This window comes from Jaculus jaculus, chromosome 2, assembly GCF_020740685.1.
Source record: "Jaculus jaculus isolate mJacJac1 chromosome 2, mJacJac1.mat.Y.cur, whole genome shotgun sequence".
Classification (NCBI taxonomy): domain Eukaryota; kingdom Metazoa; phylum Chordata; class Mammalia; order Rodentia; family Dipodidae; genus Jaculus; species Jaculus jaculus.
The window spans coordinates 175,025,075-175,038,924 of record NC_059103.1 but is presented as its reverse complement, the minus strand read 5'-3'; the positions used below and the strand labels follow the sequence as shown (position 1 = coordinate 175,038,924).

General features: G+C 32.5%; 1 protein-coding gene and 1 non-coding gene across 50 annotated transcripts in view; one reads left to right on the top strand and one right to left on the bottom strand.

The window, feature by feature from the left end:
• Rims2 (regulating synaptic membrane exocytosis 2) overlaps window positions 1-13,850 on the bottom strand; it is a 544,765-nt gene that overhangs the window by 220,550 nt on the left and 310,365 nt on the right. For 27 of the 49 annotated variants that reach the window (XM_045144630.1, XM_045144647.1, XM_045144620.1 and 24 more), the window contains 4 exons: window positions 12,596-12,643; window positions 9,050-9,180; window positions 3,070-3,241; window positions 1,936-2,089 (listed from right to left, as the gene is read on the bottom strand). In XM_045144630.1, the coding sequence (XP_045000565.1) occupies window positions 1,936-2,089; window positions 3,070-3,241; window positions 9,050-9,180; window positions 12,596-12,643 (505 nt within the window). The remainder of the gene's footprint in view (window positions 1-1,935; window positions 2,090-3,069; window positions 3,242-9,049; window positions 9,181-12,595; window positions 12,644-13,850) is intronic. The other 22 variants (XM_045144632.1, XM_045144667.1, XM_045144654.1 and 19 more) reach the window with 1 other exon arrangement.
• LOC123459149 lies at window positions 5,337-5,464 on the top strand. Its single transcript, XR_006636057.1, has one exon. It is a non-coding gene; the product is annotated as a small nucleolar RNA SNORA33 (small nucleolar RNA).

Sequence of the window (13,850 nt, the reverse complement as noted above, 5' to 3'; positions counted from 1 at the left end):
AATATATTAAATATACTGTAGTGACCAGAAAGAGTAAAATTAATGTCATAAAGTTCATGGTAATAGTATTGAAATTATTCCAAGAGAAAATGTCATAATGGCATTTACAAATAGGAGTGAGTGACTATGTATGGTCTAGAGAGGCTGCAGGAAACTGTGGAAATAGTATGCAATTAAATCCAACACATAAATGTATACAACATTGTATTTAATCTAAATAAAATTCTAATCATGAAGTAGCTCATTGCTTTTCAATGTAGTCTTGCTCTAACCTAGGCTGCCCTGTAATTTACTATGCAGTCATGCTGGCCTCGCATTCACAGAAATTCTCTTACTTTGTCTCCCCGAGTGCTGGGATCACAGGTGTGAACCACTGTGTCTGGAAAGATAGCTCATTTTAAAAAGAAGTGAAGATGATACTCTTGGGTTCCCTATGGTTCTCATAGGACAAATTTTATGATCTTAATATTTTATACACAAAACATGGTTCAAGTTTATATTTTAACCCTGTCTTCAGCAGAAAAGGCATTTTCCATGTAGAAAAAAGTTATTTGTGGGACTCAGGAGAAAACTCAGTCAATAAAGTGCTTCCCTTGCAATCATGAGGACATGTATTGTAGTAAACACTTTAAATCCCAAAACTGAGGAAACAGAACAGGTGGTTTCTTGGGCTTGCTGGCAATTTAGTCTAGCCTAATTGAGAAGATTCAGGCCAATGAGAAGTCTCAATGCCAACGCCCAAAGTGGATGGCATTCCTGAGACACCAGAAGTTACTCACTGGCCTCCACATATAGCTGAACATGTTATAAACCTGCACATACAAATACCAAAAAATATTTATTATATTACGAGGTATACTTCACATGGTCAATAAACAACCAGGTATTTGTGCTTAAAATTGAACACTTTTGAAATTTGGTTAATGCCTATCAGCCAAGTTCTTAACAAAAGTTTTAAACCAAAAGACTGCTGACTCCATAAAGAGAAAACTACCTCATGAATAGTATCCAAATTAGAAAACACCCACCTGATCTTTCAATAACTGATTTATCAGAAAAAAAAAAAAAAGAAAATTTACCTTAAACACCCTGAGAGTTATGGGAGCTACTGACACTACATTTCAATTTGGAAAACATTTCTGAGTTTATACTAAGCTCTTCTAGGGTACAGTCCAGTCAATGTGTAACACACTGGTAATAATTATTATAACACGAACAATAATAACACTGGCTTATAGTTGAGAATGACTTTGTGGAGGTTGACAGAGGTCTCACTCTCGAGCCCAGGCTGACCTAGAATTCACTATGTAGTCTCAGAATAGCCTTGAACTCATAATATCCACCTACCTCTGCCTCCTGAGTGCTGGAGATTAAAGGCATGCACCACCACACCCAGTGGGACTAACTTTTATAGCCACCCCATCAGGTGGATATTATTATTTCCAATTTATAAGCAAAGAAATTAAGACAGAGATAATCAATCTCAAGTCATTCAGATCTACTGTGAAAGAAATGAAACTTAAGTTCTGGCTAACTAAAGCTGAGCTTCAACCATTATAGTATACTTGTAATTCTAGACATTCATACAGTACTTAGGCTATAAAAGTGGAAGTCATAATTTTGTGCAGCTACAACTATCAAACTCTATGTTAGCTATCCCATTCCTATATTCAAGAATCTAAGGACGAATATTTTTTAAATCTTACTTTTTGTCATATCCAAAATGCATCCAAAACCATTTTAATATCATGATACATAGGTGCTATACTTATAAGTTTATGTTAGTGTAATAAATTATTCTTAAAAAATCTTAAATGGTATGAAAACACTAGCAGAGGCTTGTTAATACCCATCATGGTATTTGCAAATTCCATAAATGCACATTCTCAGTTAACAATATTCAATAAAAGTATGAAAAATTTACCAAACACTTACTTTGCAATCTACGCGTTGGGCTTTCTCCATGTAGTTGTCTTCGTGACATATATGGAGAAGGATGAGGGAGTGGCAATGAAGAGACATCGTGGGTCTGAAGTTTGTACCAGTGTGGCTCATCATCTAACAGTGCTGTTTCTAATTCAATTAAAATCTAGAAACCCATGACACAAAATACCATTATACCAATAATAAAAAAATCTCTGCAATGGTCTTATAACATTGATAATAAGACAAACAGTGTGTGGGCACACCAGGGACTTCTGACCCTCCAAATGAACTCCAGAAACATGCATAAATTTGTGCATTTACATGGGTATGGGGGAATTGAACCTGGGTCATGAGATTTTGCAAAAAAAAAAAAAAGTGCTTGTAACCACAGAGCCATCTCTGTAGCCCAATATTAATTATGATAATAGTAATTGTGTAAGATCAAAAACAAGGACATTTGGATGTTACAAAATTATCAATGTTCTGACAGTTACTAAGTAAAAGATTATTTTTTCTAATTTTTGTGATTTTTATAGTTTTACATATGTATGGCATTTATTTTCTAGATTATTGACTGCCTAACTACTAAAATTTGCCAAGACAGAAATAGGAATTTTACTTTAAAATGTATGCAATAATAACTGAAATCTGTATTTAATTTTCTAACTCCAAAATCATTTTTATTTATATTCATTTGTATAACCTTCACAATAACTTATATATGGGGAGAGAAAATAAATTTCAAGTTCCTACTATTAAGAGCCATGGGTTGTGGAGATAGCTCAGCAGTTAAAGGCACTGTGTTCCGTAGTACCACTAAGTTTTATCTTAAAGTAGTAGCTAACTTCACTCTACTAAAAAACTATGCTTAGCCTGGGGGCGGGGGGTGAATACCTTTAATCCCAGTATTCTGGAGGCATAGGGAGGAAGACTGCCTTGAGTGCAAGACTACCCTGAAACTACATAGTAAATTCCAGGTCATCTGGGCTACAGGAAGACCCTAGCTTTAAAAGACACACACACAAAAAGAAACTATGCTTACTATTTCTGATATTTAAATTAGAAATTACACTGGCAGTCATTTAAACAAAAGTACTCAGAATGGTATGCATAGTGTAAAGTTTAAAATAAAATTCCAGGTACCTCTCCTAAGAATTCACTTTCTTCTTCTCGAACTCTAGCTTGATCCCAAAGGGTAATTTCCAACATTCGTTCCCGAAATTCTCTTCGGTGTACTGGAGAATAAATGAATGTCTGGTTCCATTTGGGTTCCAATGTTTTCTTTACTGTTTTTGTTCTTCTCTTATTTTTATCACTATTATTTAACAAAAGAATATGTGAACTTAATTATATAAAACTTTAAGTTTTGCTCTGAATTTTTTATTAATTTTAAATTTCTCAAGCTGTCAAGGCAACTGAAGTTTTACCACAAATTTATCATATTGAAAATAATGTAATATTTAAAACTACTATTAAAATTTGTGACATATAATTATATTATACTTTATGCTATGAATTAATAATAGCAGTTCTACAAATAGTAATGGTACAAATTTAATTTTTTTCCCATACATGCTTTCTCAAAATCTAAATAAGGCATGGAGAATTGTAATTTTAAAAATGTAATATGTAACATATTGGAAACGTTCAAAATAGGAATAAACCAGTAACACTACATACAGTATTCACTTCAGCTACAGAAGTTTTATTGTATTGAAGATAAGAAAATTAAAATTTCACAAGATCATATCCATATAGTCTAGCTAATAACCAATTACATGTTTTAAGAAGTTAACTTTCTTACATACAAGAATGCTAGTTATTTCATGCTTTTAAAAACATTGAAAATTGATTCGATTTAAGTTTTCCACTAAAATGTAAGATTTTAGTTGGAATGGAAAGGTTGCTGGAAATGCAAGATTGCAACCTGTCAAATGGGATTTCTAAGAGGTTTTCATATGATTCTATGTTCTCCATTAAGCAATCCATTTTAAGCTATTCATCTTATATGCACATATATTTATAAATTACATTCTTAATATATAAATGTATTGCAATATTATTGTGTTACTATACTAGGTATATTGTGAAATATACCAAGTATATTAAAATAGTAAGGTAATTTTGAATTCAAGCATTTGTTCCTTAACTCTAATGGATTATTCTACATAAAATAAGGTACAACTACCTTAGCTCACTGGAAAGATGAAAAGACTGGGTAGAAATAGAGACACTTGGGCTGGAGGGATGGCTTAGCAGTTAAGGCATTTGTTTGCAAAGCCAAAGAACCCAGGTTCGATTTCCCAGGACCCACGTTAGCTGGATGCACAAGGGGGTGCATGCATCTGGAGTTCATTTGCAGAGGCTGGAGGCCCTGACATGCCTATTCTCTCTCTCTCTCTCTCTCTCTCTCTCTCTCTCTCTCTCTCTTTCTCTCTCTCTTTCTCTCCCTCCCTCCCTCCCTCCCTCCCTCCCTCTTTCTCTGCCAAATGAATAAATAAATGGAGTAAAATATTTAAAAAAGAAAGAGAGTTACTCATGTAAGAAATGAACTTTAAGATATCTCACACAGTCTATATCTGATGAGATGTGAACAGTGAATTCCAATTGGAACTGAAATTTGAAAGGATATAGAATAAGCAGGGACCTTTATTGAAAGGGAGTATTTTGCAAAACAGTGACTATCTTAGGAGGATTGCTATATTAGGCAAAAGCAAGACTACTTTCTGAAGTTCTCAAAAATGGGATATTGCAATTCTTTCCAAACTCCAGTAACAGTTCACAAAAAGAACTATGATAAATACTGCTATTTTAAATAAGTTTAAAACATGAGTTTTGCTTTTCTCAAAAGAGTAAGAAAGCCTTCAAAATCCAACCATGGTGAAATACTAAAAGTATATTAAGAATGCTTAATTGCTAAGAGTAATAAGCATCGCTGGAGATATTTTTAAGGGGAATAACAGCCTGTTAAAATAAATGTTTGATCTAAAATCACTTTAAATTGTTAACAATGTAGCTAACATTTTAAATAGAAGGCTATTCTAAAGCTTTTTTAATTTTCTATTATTTTTCTATTTTTTTCATTACAAATATATTTTTTCTGCTTAACTTTAAAACAACATGCAAACTTATGGAGATAACCATCTTTATTTCAAAATATTAAAAGAGTTCAGAGCATGCTAGTTAATTTTCTAGTACACAGACACTAAATAGAATATAATTCTTTGAATAGCTTAACTAAATTCTGAGTAAATGTCTCTCTTGAAATTAATTAATTATTATTATTAACAATACATCTTCTATAGATACATCATGAACTAATACCCACAATAGCTCAGGAAATTTTCCTGTAGAATAACTGTCTCTTATATGGCCTTATTGCCCTTCTAAGAAGTATTATCAAAAATTGCCAACCAGCCAATTAGTCTGCTTATCTGAATGTTTCTGCTGAACTGTTGAAAAACTGGCAATAGTGATGCCTTGTTATGAACCTTAAGGACAACTGAGGTCATTAAGATCCCTGAAAATAGCTATAATACCATCAAGTTAAAGCATTTCCATAAGACTTTATTAAAATTTTAATGTAACTTGTTCTAAGTTTAACAAAATCTGAGAGTTAATAAATTGCATGTATTCTTTTTTTAAAATTTTCTTTGAGAGAGAGAAATAGGCAAAGATGGAGGGAGAAAGAGAGAGAATGGGCATGCCAGGGCCTCTAGCTGCTGCAAAGGAACTCCAGTTGTGTGTACCTCCTTGCTCATCTGGCTTACACAGGTCCTGAGGAACCGAACCTGGGTCCATTGGCTTTGTAGGCAAGCACCTTGACCACTATGCCATTTCTCCAGCCCCAATTGCATGTATTCTTGATAAAAATCATGTCAATTGTTATCTATATTCATTTACTCAAGTGTTTCTACCAAGAAAATGAAATTAATACATAATACATGAATATTATGTTATTCATGTGTGAAACACTTGTGTCAAAAGCAAAAAGATGAGGTAATAATGTAACTTTCTTAGTTAAATAAATAATTACTTTTAGTATTAGAGATAAAACCTAAGCACAGAACATTCAACAAATTAGCCTTCAAAATTTGTTGACCTATTTGTCACATTCCTAAGAACTTAGATGAAAAATTACCTAAGAAAAAATATTCAAGAATCTCCCACATTCTTTGTGTTTAAAAAAAATTAAGGGGCTTGGGCTGGAGAGATGGCTTAGCGGTTAAGCATTTGCCTGTGAAGCCCAAGGACCCCGGTTCGAGGCTCGGTTCCCCAGGTCCCACGTTAGCCAGATGCACAAGGGGGCGCACGCGTCTGGAGTTCGTTTGCAGAGGCGGGAAGCCCTGGCGCTCCCATTCTCTCTCACTCCCTCTATCTGTCTTTCTCTCTGTGTCTGTCGCTCTCAAATAAAATATAATAAAAATAATTAAAAAAAAAACAACAACTGACCAAGGCCTGTCTGAAATCAGTGTGGATCGGACAAGCGGCTGGGCCCTGCATCACACACAAAAAAAAAAAAAAAAAAAAATTAAGGGGCTGGAGAGATGGCTTAGCGGTTAAGCATTTGCCTGTGAAGCCTAAGGACCCCGGTTTGAGGCTCAATTCCCCAGGACCCACTTTAGCCAGATACAAAGGGGGCACACGCATCTGGAGTTCGTTTGCAGTGGCTGGAGGCCCTGGCGCACCTCTCTTTCTCTCTCTCTGTCTCTTTCTCTCTCTGTTGCTCTCAAATAAATAATAAAAATAAACAAAAACAAAAACTTTTTTAAAAAATTAAGAACACTTCATCCAGGAGATAATGGAATAGGTAAGGAAAGACCACTCTCCATTTTAAGCTCTACTGACTTAGGAAGCAGAGAAAAAGAGTTATGTAAAGTAAAACAAGACTAAATAAAAGCCTATTAAGAAAGAAACTCAAAAAATTGAGAGTCTTCCACTATCTTAAAAAAAGATTTTTTAACATGTGTATGTATGTGCTATGAATGTGTATATGTGCTGATATTCATGCGTGCACACATATCTTTCTACAAATGTGAATGCACATATGTGTGTGCCAAAGCCAGAGATCAATGTCCTGTCTTCCTGAGTTCCTTCCACCTTATTTTCTGGGGCAGGGTCTTTCAGGGTTTCTCCCTGAACATCGAGTTCACTGATTTGACAGGGCCTGCTAGCCAGCAGGCCCTAAAAAATCCTCCTGTCTCCCCACCTCCTAGCTCTAGTATTACAGAAGCACTCCACTAAGTCTACCATTTTATGTGGGCAATGGGGTCCTCAATCTTGTGCAGCAAACACTATCTATCAAGCTATCTCTAAGCCCGAAACTTTGAACCAGCAAAAACCTAAGTGCCTAAGTGAGAGCAGAAATGCATAGTTCAGGCAGAGAGATAGCTCAGCCAGTAAAGTGCTTAGCTTTCAAGTCTCAGGACCTGAATTTTATCCCCCAGACCCACATATATAAAGCCAGGCATGGTGTGGTCCCTTGTAATAACAGCAGTGGGGAGACAGTTACAGTTGTGTCCCAGGGGATGCAGCCAGATTGGTGTATTTGCTGACCTCTAGATCAAAGACATATCTTTTCTCAAAAAAAGAGGGGAGGGGATGGTGTTCTTGAGGAAAGACACTCAAAGTTGTTCTCTGACCTCCACCCACATGCATGAGCACCTTCACACATATTAACCCATACACTCATTGCAGCATTACCATGTCCTGTGGGTTTGTATTGGTGCATTCCAAGGACTTCTACAATAGCATACCATGTTTTTCTAAGATGCCAACTAATTTGACTGGCAGTTATGCTATATGTCAATCAACAAAAGCCTAGCCTTCAATAACTAATTATAGATAACTTCTTTCTTACACTCCAATATGTATCTATACTCAAAGACAATATAACTTTCTTCAAGCTATCTTTATAGGATGCAATTACATAGTAGGTAGTTTTCAATAATTAGAAGCTGTGATAACTTGACACAATTTAGTGCATTTTTTACAGCTTACATTTTAAAATGTATGGAATGCTAGTAAAAATTAATATGTGATGCTACTTATCTACTTTCTTTCTTTGTTAACCTAACAACTTTGTAAACTTTTATGCAAACTAAATAACTAAGAGAACTGAGAACCCAAGGTATATAAACATGGAGATAGTATGTGTTAGAGCCACTTCTAACCTGGGAACAATTACTCAGATTAGAGAGCACTCTGTACTGAAAGTTAGGTGCTCAGAGAGATCAGGAAAAAGCCACTGATGCCATCCTTTTCTAGCTCTTTCATGATCTTACCACAAAGTCCCTGTTATTTAGACAAGTCTGAAATTAAATGTGATTATATTATTTTTGAGAAGATATTTCTCCCACCCTAAATCCTTTTCTATTCTGGGTAAAACAATGTCATCTATGTTGATGTAAATCAAAACACAATGCTTGAAGATGGTGATAAAGGGCCAAATGGTAGTTTCTCAATAATACAAGTAATGAAATATAAAACAAATCTGTAATAAAATGCAGTGAAAACACACTGGTAAGAAAAGTAAAAATTATACAAGAATACATAAAAATTTTAGTATAATTTCTAGCTTTTTTCCCTCTAGTTATTTAAAAATTTGATGTTAATGGAAATAAATTTAGTAATTTTGATAAATAAAAACATACTTCTTGAGATATAATCTTTGCTGAAGAGATTGCTCAGTGGTTAAGGCACTTGCCTACAAAGACTAAGGACCTGTTCAGTTTCTGAGTACCCCCATAAACCAGATGCACAAAGTGGTATATGAGACTGGAGTTTATTTGCAGTGGCTGGAGGCTCTAGTACACCCATATCTGCTTCTCTCTCTCAAATAAATAAATAAAATCTTAAGGAAATAAAAAAGATATAATCTATGCATATCTGCTATATTAAATAAATATTTAAATGAATATACATACATAATAAACACTTAATTTTTAAAACAATAATGTATATTTACTGTCCCTATTTGATTCCTTAGAATGACTGAGTTTATGTTGAATTTCACAATCTCTAAGTGATATGATAATAAATTATGCAATATCTATACATTCATTGCTATGGACACTTTCCAATATGTCTTGATGAATACATATTTTTGTTTGATATCACCTACCTTCTGTCTGGAAGAAAGTAAATTTTAACATAAGGATTCCTTGGCCTCCCATCTTCCCTAGAAGGGAGATCCTTTGCTCCCAAAATTGTAACTATCAACTGGTGACCAACTTTGTCAAACCACAGCTTTATCTGAAAGCAAAAGTATTCATTCATCAGCTCAACATTTACTTCCAATACATGTTTTCATTTTGAATCTTTACACCATACTTTTAGACTAGTATTAATACAGAAAAGATTTCACTCCATAAACTGTGATCTATTAAAAGGATATGCTATAATAACTTCAATGAATAAACAAATTGATTCTAATATTTTGATTTCATTGATAAATCAGTTGGGCTTTTTTATTACACTAATGTGATGGCTTATTAACAAACACACAAAAATTACACTATTATAATAACAGACTTTGTATATAATGATTATTCTATATTTTTCAAGTGCAAGGCTCACTGTAGGTCATCTCATTTCTGGTGGGTTTATAAATGCTTGAAATGAATGGCATAAATAGTAATTTATTTATTTCAAATAAATGTTTTGTGTTCTAAATAGCAAACAAACATTTCAAAGACCATAAGTAAATATGATTTACTAATAACTTTTATAATAGATTCCTTCACATCATATTTTAAATTAAGTTCACCTTTTAAATATTTCATAGACATGTATTTCTTTTGTGAAGAAAGTGCATCACATTATTAAAATATTAAGGTTTCATTTCAAATTTGAAATAAGAAAATCTCAACTATATTGTACCATAATCAGGGATTGCATCCTAATATCCTGCTATTGACTTCTTTTGAGTTAACAGTTATCAGCTCCCATAAACAGACTTCATAGCTCTACCCCTGGCTAGCTCATTCTTCTGTATCAGGATCGGTACCAGATCTATCTACGTGACTCAGATCCACATCTTATTGTAGAATTTGGCATATCTCTGACCACTATCTTGAAAATGAAATGGAACCAAAAAGTTGGAACTGAGAAATGCAGATAAAAACAAATTCTGGTCATATACGAAACACTAGATATTCAGTTGCAATTTTGCAGTGCTTTTGCTGTCCCTCTTTTCATAATCTGAAGAATAAGGGGCTGAGTAACTGTTGAGTCAGAAGAGGTGAATTGATGGCCTAAAAGGGTATATAATTTTTTTTTTCTGTTCCTGCCCTGTGTTTGAATAGAGGAAAAACTTCTCTTATAGGAATAAGAATAAGAAATATAAAAATTTTAAAGATTATATTTACTAGTCTTAACTAAGTTTAAAATAGGTATCATTTTGCAAAATAAAATAAAAAATAAAGCAAAAATGTTTTCTAACAGCTAATAAGGTTTTTCAAAAGTCTCTAAACAAGTATCTGACTTAGTCACTAAAAAGCTATAAATCTAGGCTCACTTCTCACCTACTAATCAGAAAGACACCTTAGAATCTGAATTTCAACTTGCAAGTGATCTTGAAGTCTATTAAAATTTGAGAACCACAGCCTAGCCCAAGGTTTCACACCCTTAAAAAAGAAAGCATTCAGTAGGCTGGCATAGTGGTTCCTGCCTGTAATCCCAGCCTTTAGCATGCTGAGGTAGGAGGATCACCAAAAGCTCTAAGCAAGCCTGAGCTGTATAATAAATTCCAGGTTATCTGGGATATAGAATATGGCCCTGTCTACAGCAACAAACACCAAACGAGAAACAAAAACTCTCTGATATTTAGAAGAAAGAGAGCTCAAGTATTTGCTTACCTAACAACATTGGAATTTATATGCAGGTAAAGGAGAGGGATTAGAGGAGAGACTATAGTATTCTTCTGACAGAAGCCACAAGAGGAAAAGAAGAAATTAGAGATGTTTCATTGTATGTGGAATGGAAAAGATGCAGTGAATTACAGGTCTTCTAAAATGTGTGATGAAGATCTGATTAGTTTATATGATATTCTCATTTTCTACCACTAATGAACTTGGAATTTTATTTTTCCAAGATATTAAAATCATGACTATTGGGTACCTCAGAGGGAAAAAAAAGATTATGAAAGGATAAAACTTTTTGATAAACTTTATAATTAAAAAGTATAAAAATAATTGTTCAGAAACTACACTCAAAATTATTTGGACAATTATTGATTTCTGTGAGTTTTTAAGAAATTACGTGCTGCCATCTAATTAAGACTCTATATTTGCTCAATTTAAATAATGAAAGCTTATATACATTATATCCAAAATCTGATAAAGAATATTCTTTACAGATTCCCCTACACTGTGTAAAACAAAATACTATCACTTACCAGTATTATACATTTCTTATAAAAAAAATTAAGTATTGGCTTTCATATTTTTGCAATAGCATTTTGTAGTTAACTACATTATATTGTACAAATGAGTATTATATAGTTAGGAAAGAATCACTTTTTTAATGTACTTATAATTTGAGCAAATTACACTTTTAATAAATTGTTCTAAATTGGGTTTTTAATAGCCTTAATTTTCATCTTATTATAGGACTTGCATTGACAATTTTAATAGATATCAATTTCACACCATATTATATTTAGCTAGGCTATTTTGTCATATTATTAAATGACTTATCTGTACCTTTAAAATAAATTATTAAAATGCAAATGTTTGTTAAGCAGTATATATCAAATATTTCTTCATAAAGCCCTTCCTGTCAAGCTATGATTTCCTTTAATAAAACTCTTGGCATTATTTTAATCGTTTAATATGGCATTATTTCAGTTTTACCATGTAGCAAATTTAAACTTTTCAAAGTCAAATATGAGCATCAAAATATTAATATTAATTAAAGTATGAACATTTACATTTTAGATGAAATAAGTATTATTCAAAAACCAACAAATTTTAAACATGCAGCAAAGCAGGAAAGGCATAATACTATGTCTTTAAAGAACTATATTGACATTAATTTACCAGTTAAGAATATTCTACTGAAAAGAGGCAAACAACTTGTACCCATATAAAGTAAAATTCAATGGAATTATGAAATATAAAAAAACATTTTACTTTAATTGTGGTAATGTTTTGCTCACAGTGAGATACTTTCCAAAACTTGAGTTACATACATGATATTAAAAATCATATTGTAATAAGGTACAAATATATTTGCCAATCTCCTCAAGGAGTTGTTGCTTGGAAAATGCAAGAGAATGTGGATGTTAAGTGATATAATGAATGATTTAAAGAGACAGCAAATAATGTAATAAAGGAAAATATCAAAAGCATAAAAATTAGCTACTTCAGGAAATGTACATAGAAAACCAGAATCTACTATAAAACTATATTAAATGCCACTTTGAAGCCTATAAATTTTAGTTTTTTATTGACTTACAAAATCACAAAGATTGTCTCTTTAAATTTTTATTCAGTATTCTAATCCTCATGCAAAAGTTTACAAGCTCACTCATAAAATGATCTGAAAGTCAATAATATGGTTCAGAGCAACATACAAAAAAAAGTTTTCCTACTACGCATTTTCCAAAAACATACAAATAAGGGATAAAACACAACTGTAGTTTCTATCAGGCAGACAAGGCCTTTACCTGAACCCTAGGAACAAAAGGCGTTGTTCTTCTACTAAGGCTTTGGCTCTGGTAAGCAAAATTAAAGAAACAAGCAATAAAACAAAACCAAAAAGGACAATATGCTGAAACTAAAAGACCAAAAGTAAAATAAACACATAAAACTATCCCTTAAATACAATAGTTCAATGGAAATATATTTAAGTTAAGTAATTTGTTGTAATAAATAACTATTTTCAAATGCTAAAATACATAAGAACTATGCAAAATATTACAGAATATTAGAATTTGTTTAATTAAATTCTTAAAATATAATCAACATAATAGGAATTAAAATTAATATAACTTAACATATCCAGACTATTATATTCTGAAAGCATGGCTTTACCTATACTATAGACTGTGAATTAAGAAATTTTAGATTTCACTTCTAAATATACTAAATTTCCTGATATTCACAGGGGATTGGTACCAGCACACCCTAAAAATTCCAAATCTATGATGCTCAAATCCTTTATACAAAATAGAAATGTATTTATGTAAAACTTATACACATCCTCCCTTAAGTTGTACATCATTATTATATTGTTAATAATATAGGATATAATATAAATGCTAAAGAAGTTGTTGTTATATTATATTATTTAGGAAATAATTCCAAAATAAATGCCTGTGCATGTTTAGCACAGACACAATTTTCCCAAAAAGCTGTTGATTCACAGCCATGTGAACCTATGGATATAAAATTCACAAAAAAAGAGAGAGCTAAGTGTAAAACAGAAAAATGTAAGTAAAAAAGAAGTTAGATTAAAAAGTTATCATAGAATTATTATTCAAGATCTATCTATGGAAGTAATTAAGTCTTTCTCCAAAAATAATATGTTAGCCAAGGTCCAAAAACATTAGCCTACCTGCCCTCAGAATTTCTTTTAAAAAAAGAAATACATTAAAATATGCTACAAGCCACTCACCAATTGGTTGATTCACACTTTAAGAATCTATAGCAAGTTCTAGACTGAACACTTTACTCAGACACTCATTATATTATATGAGAATACTGTTACGGCCAATCATGCCAATTAACATCAATTGAAGTAAAAGCGATATAAAAACTGTCTGGCTATGCTTGAAGGTGCTCAAAAAGTAGTACAACGTAAACACATCAAGTAGAGCATAGTTCTCAGAATATTAAATTTATATTCCTGTCTACTTAAAAAGATTTCCTTCACTTTGAAAAAATTTTCAAAAATAAAAAACACAATAGCCAGATTTCAAA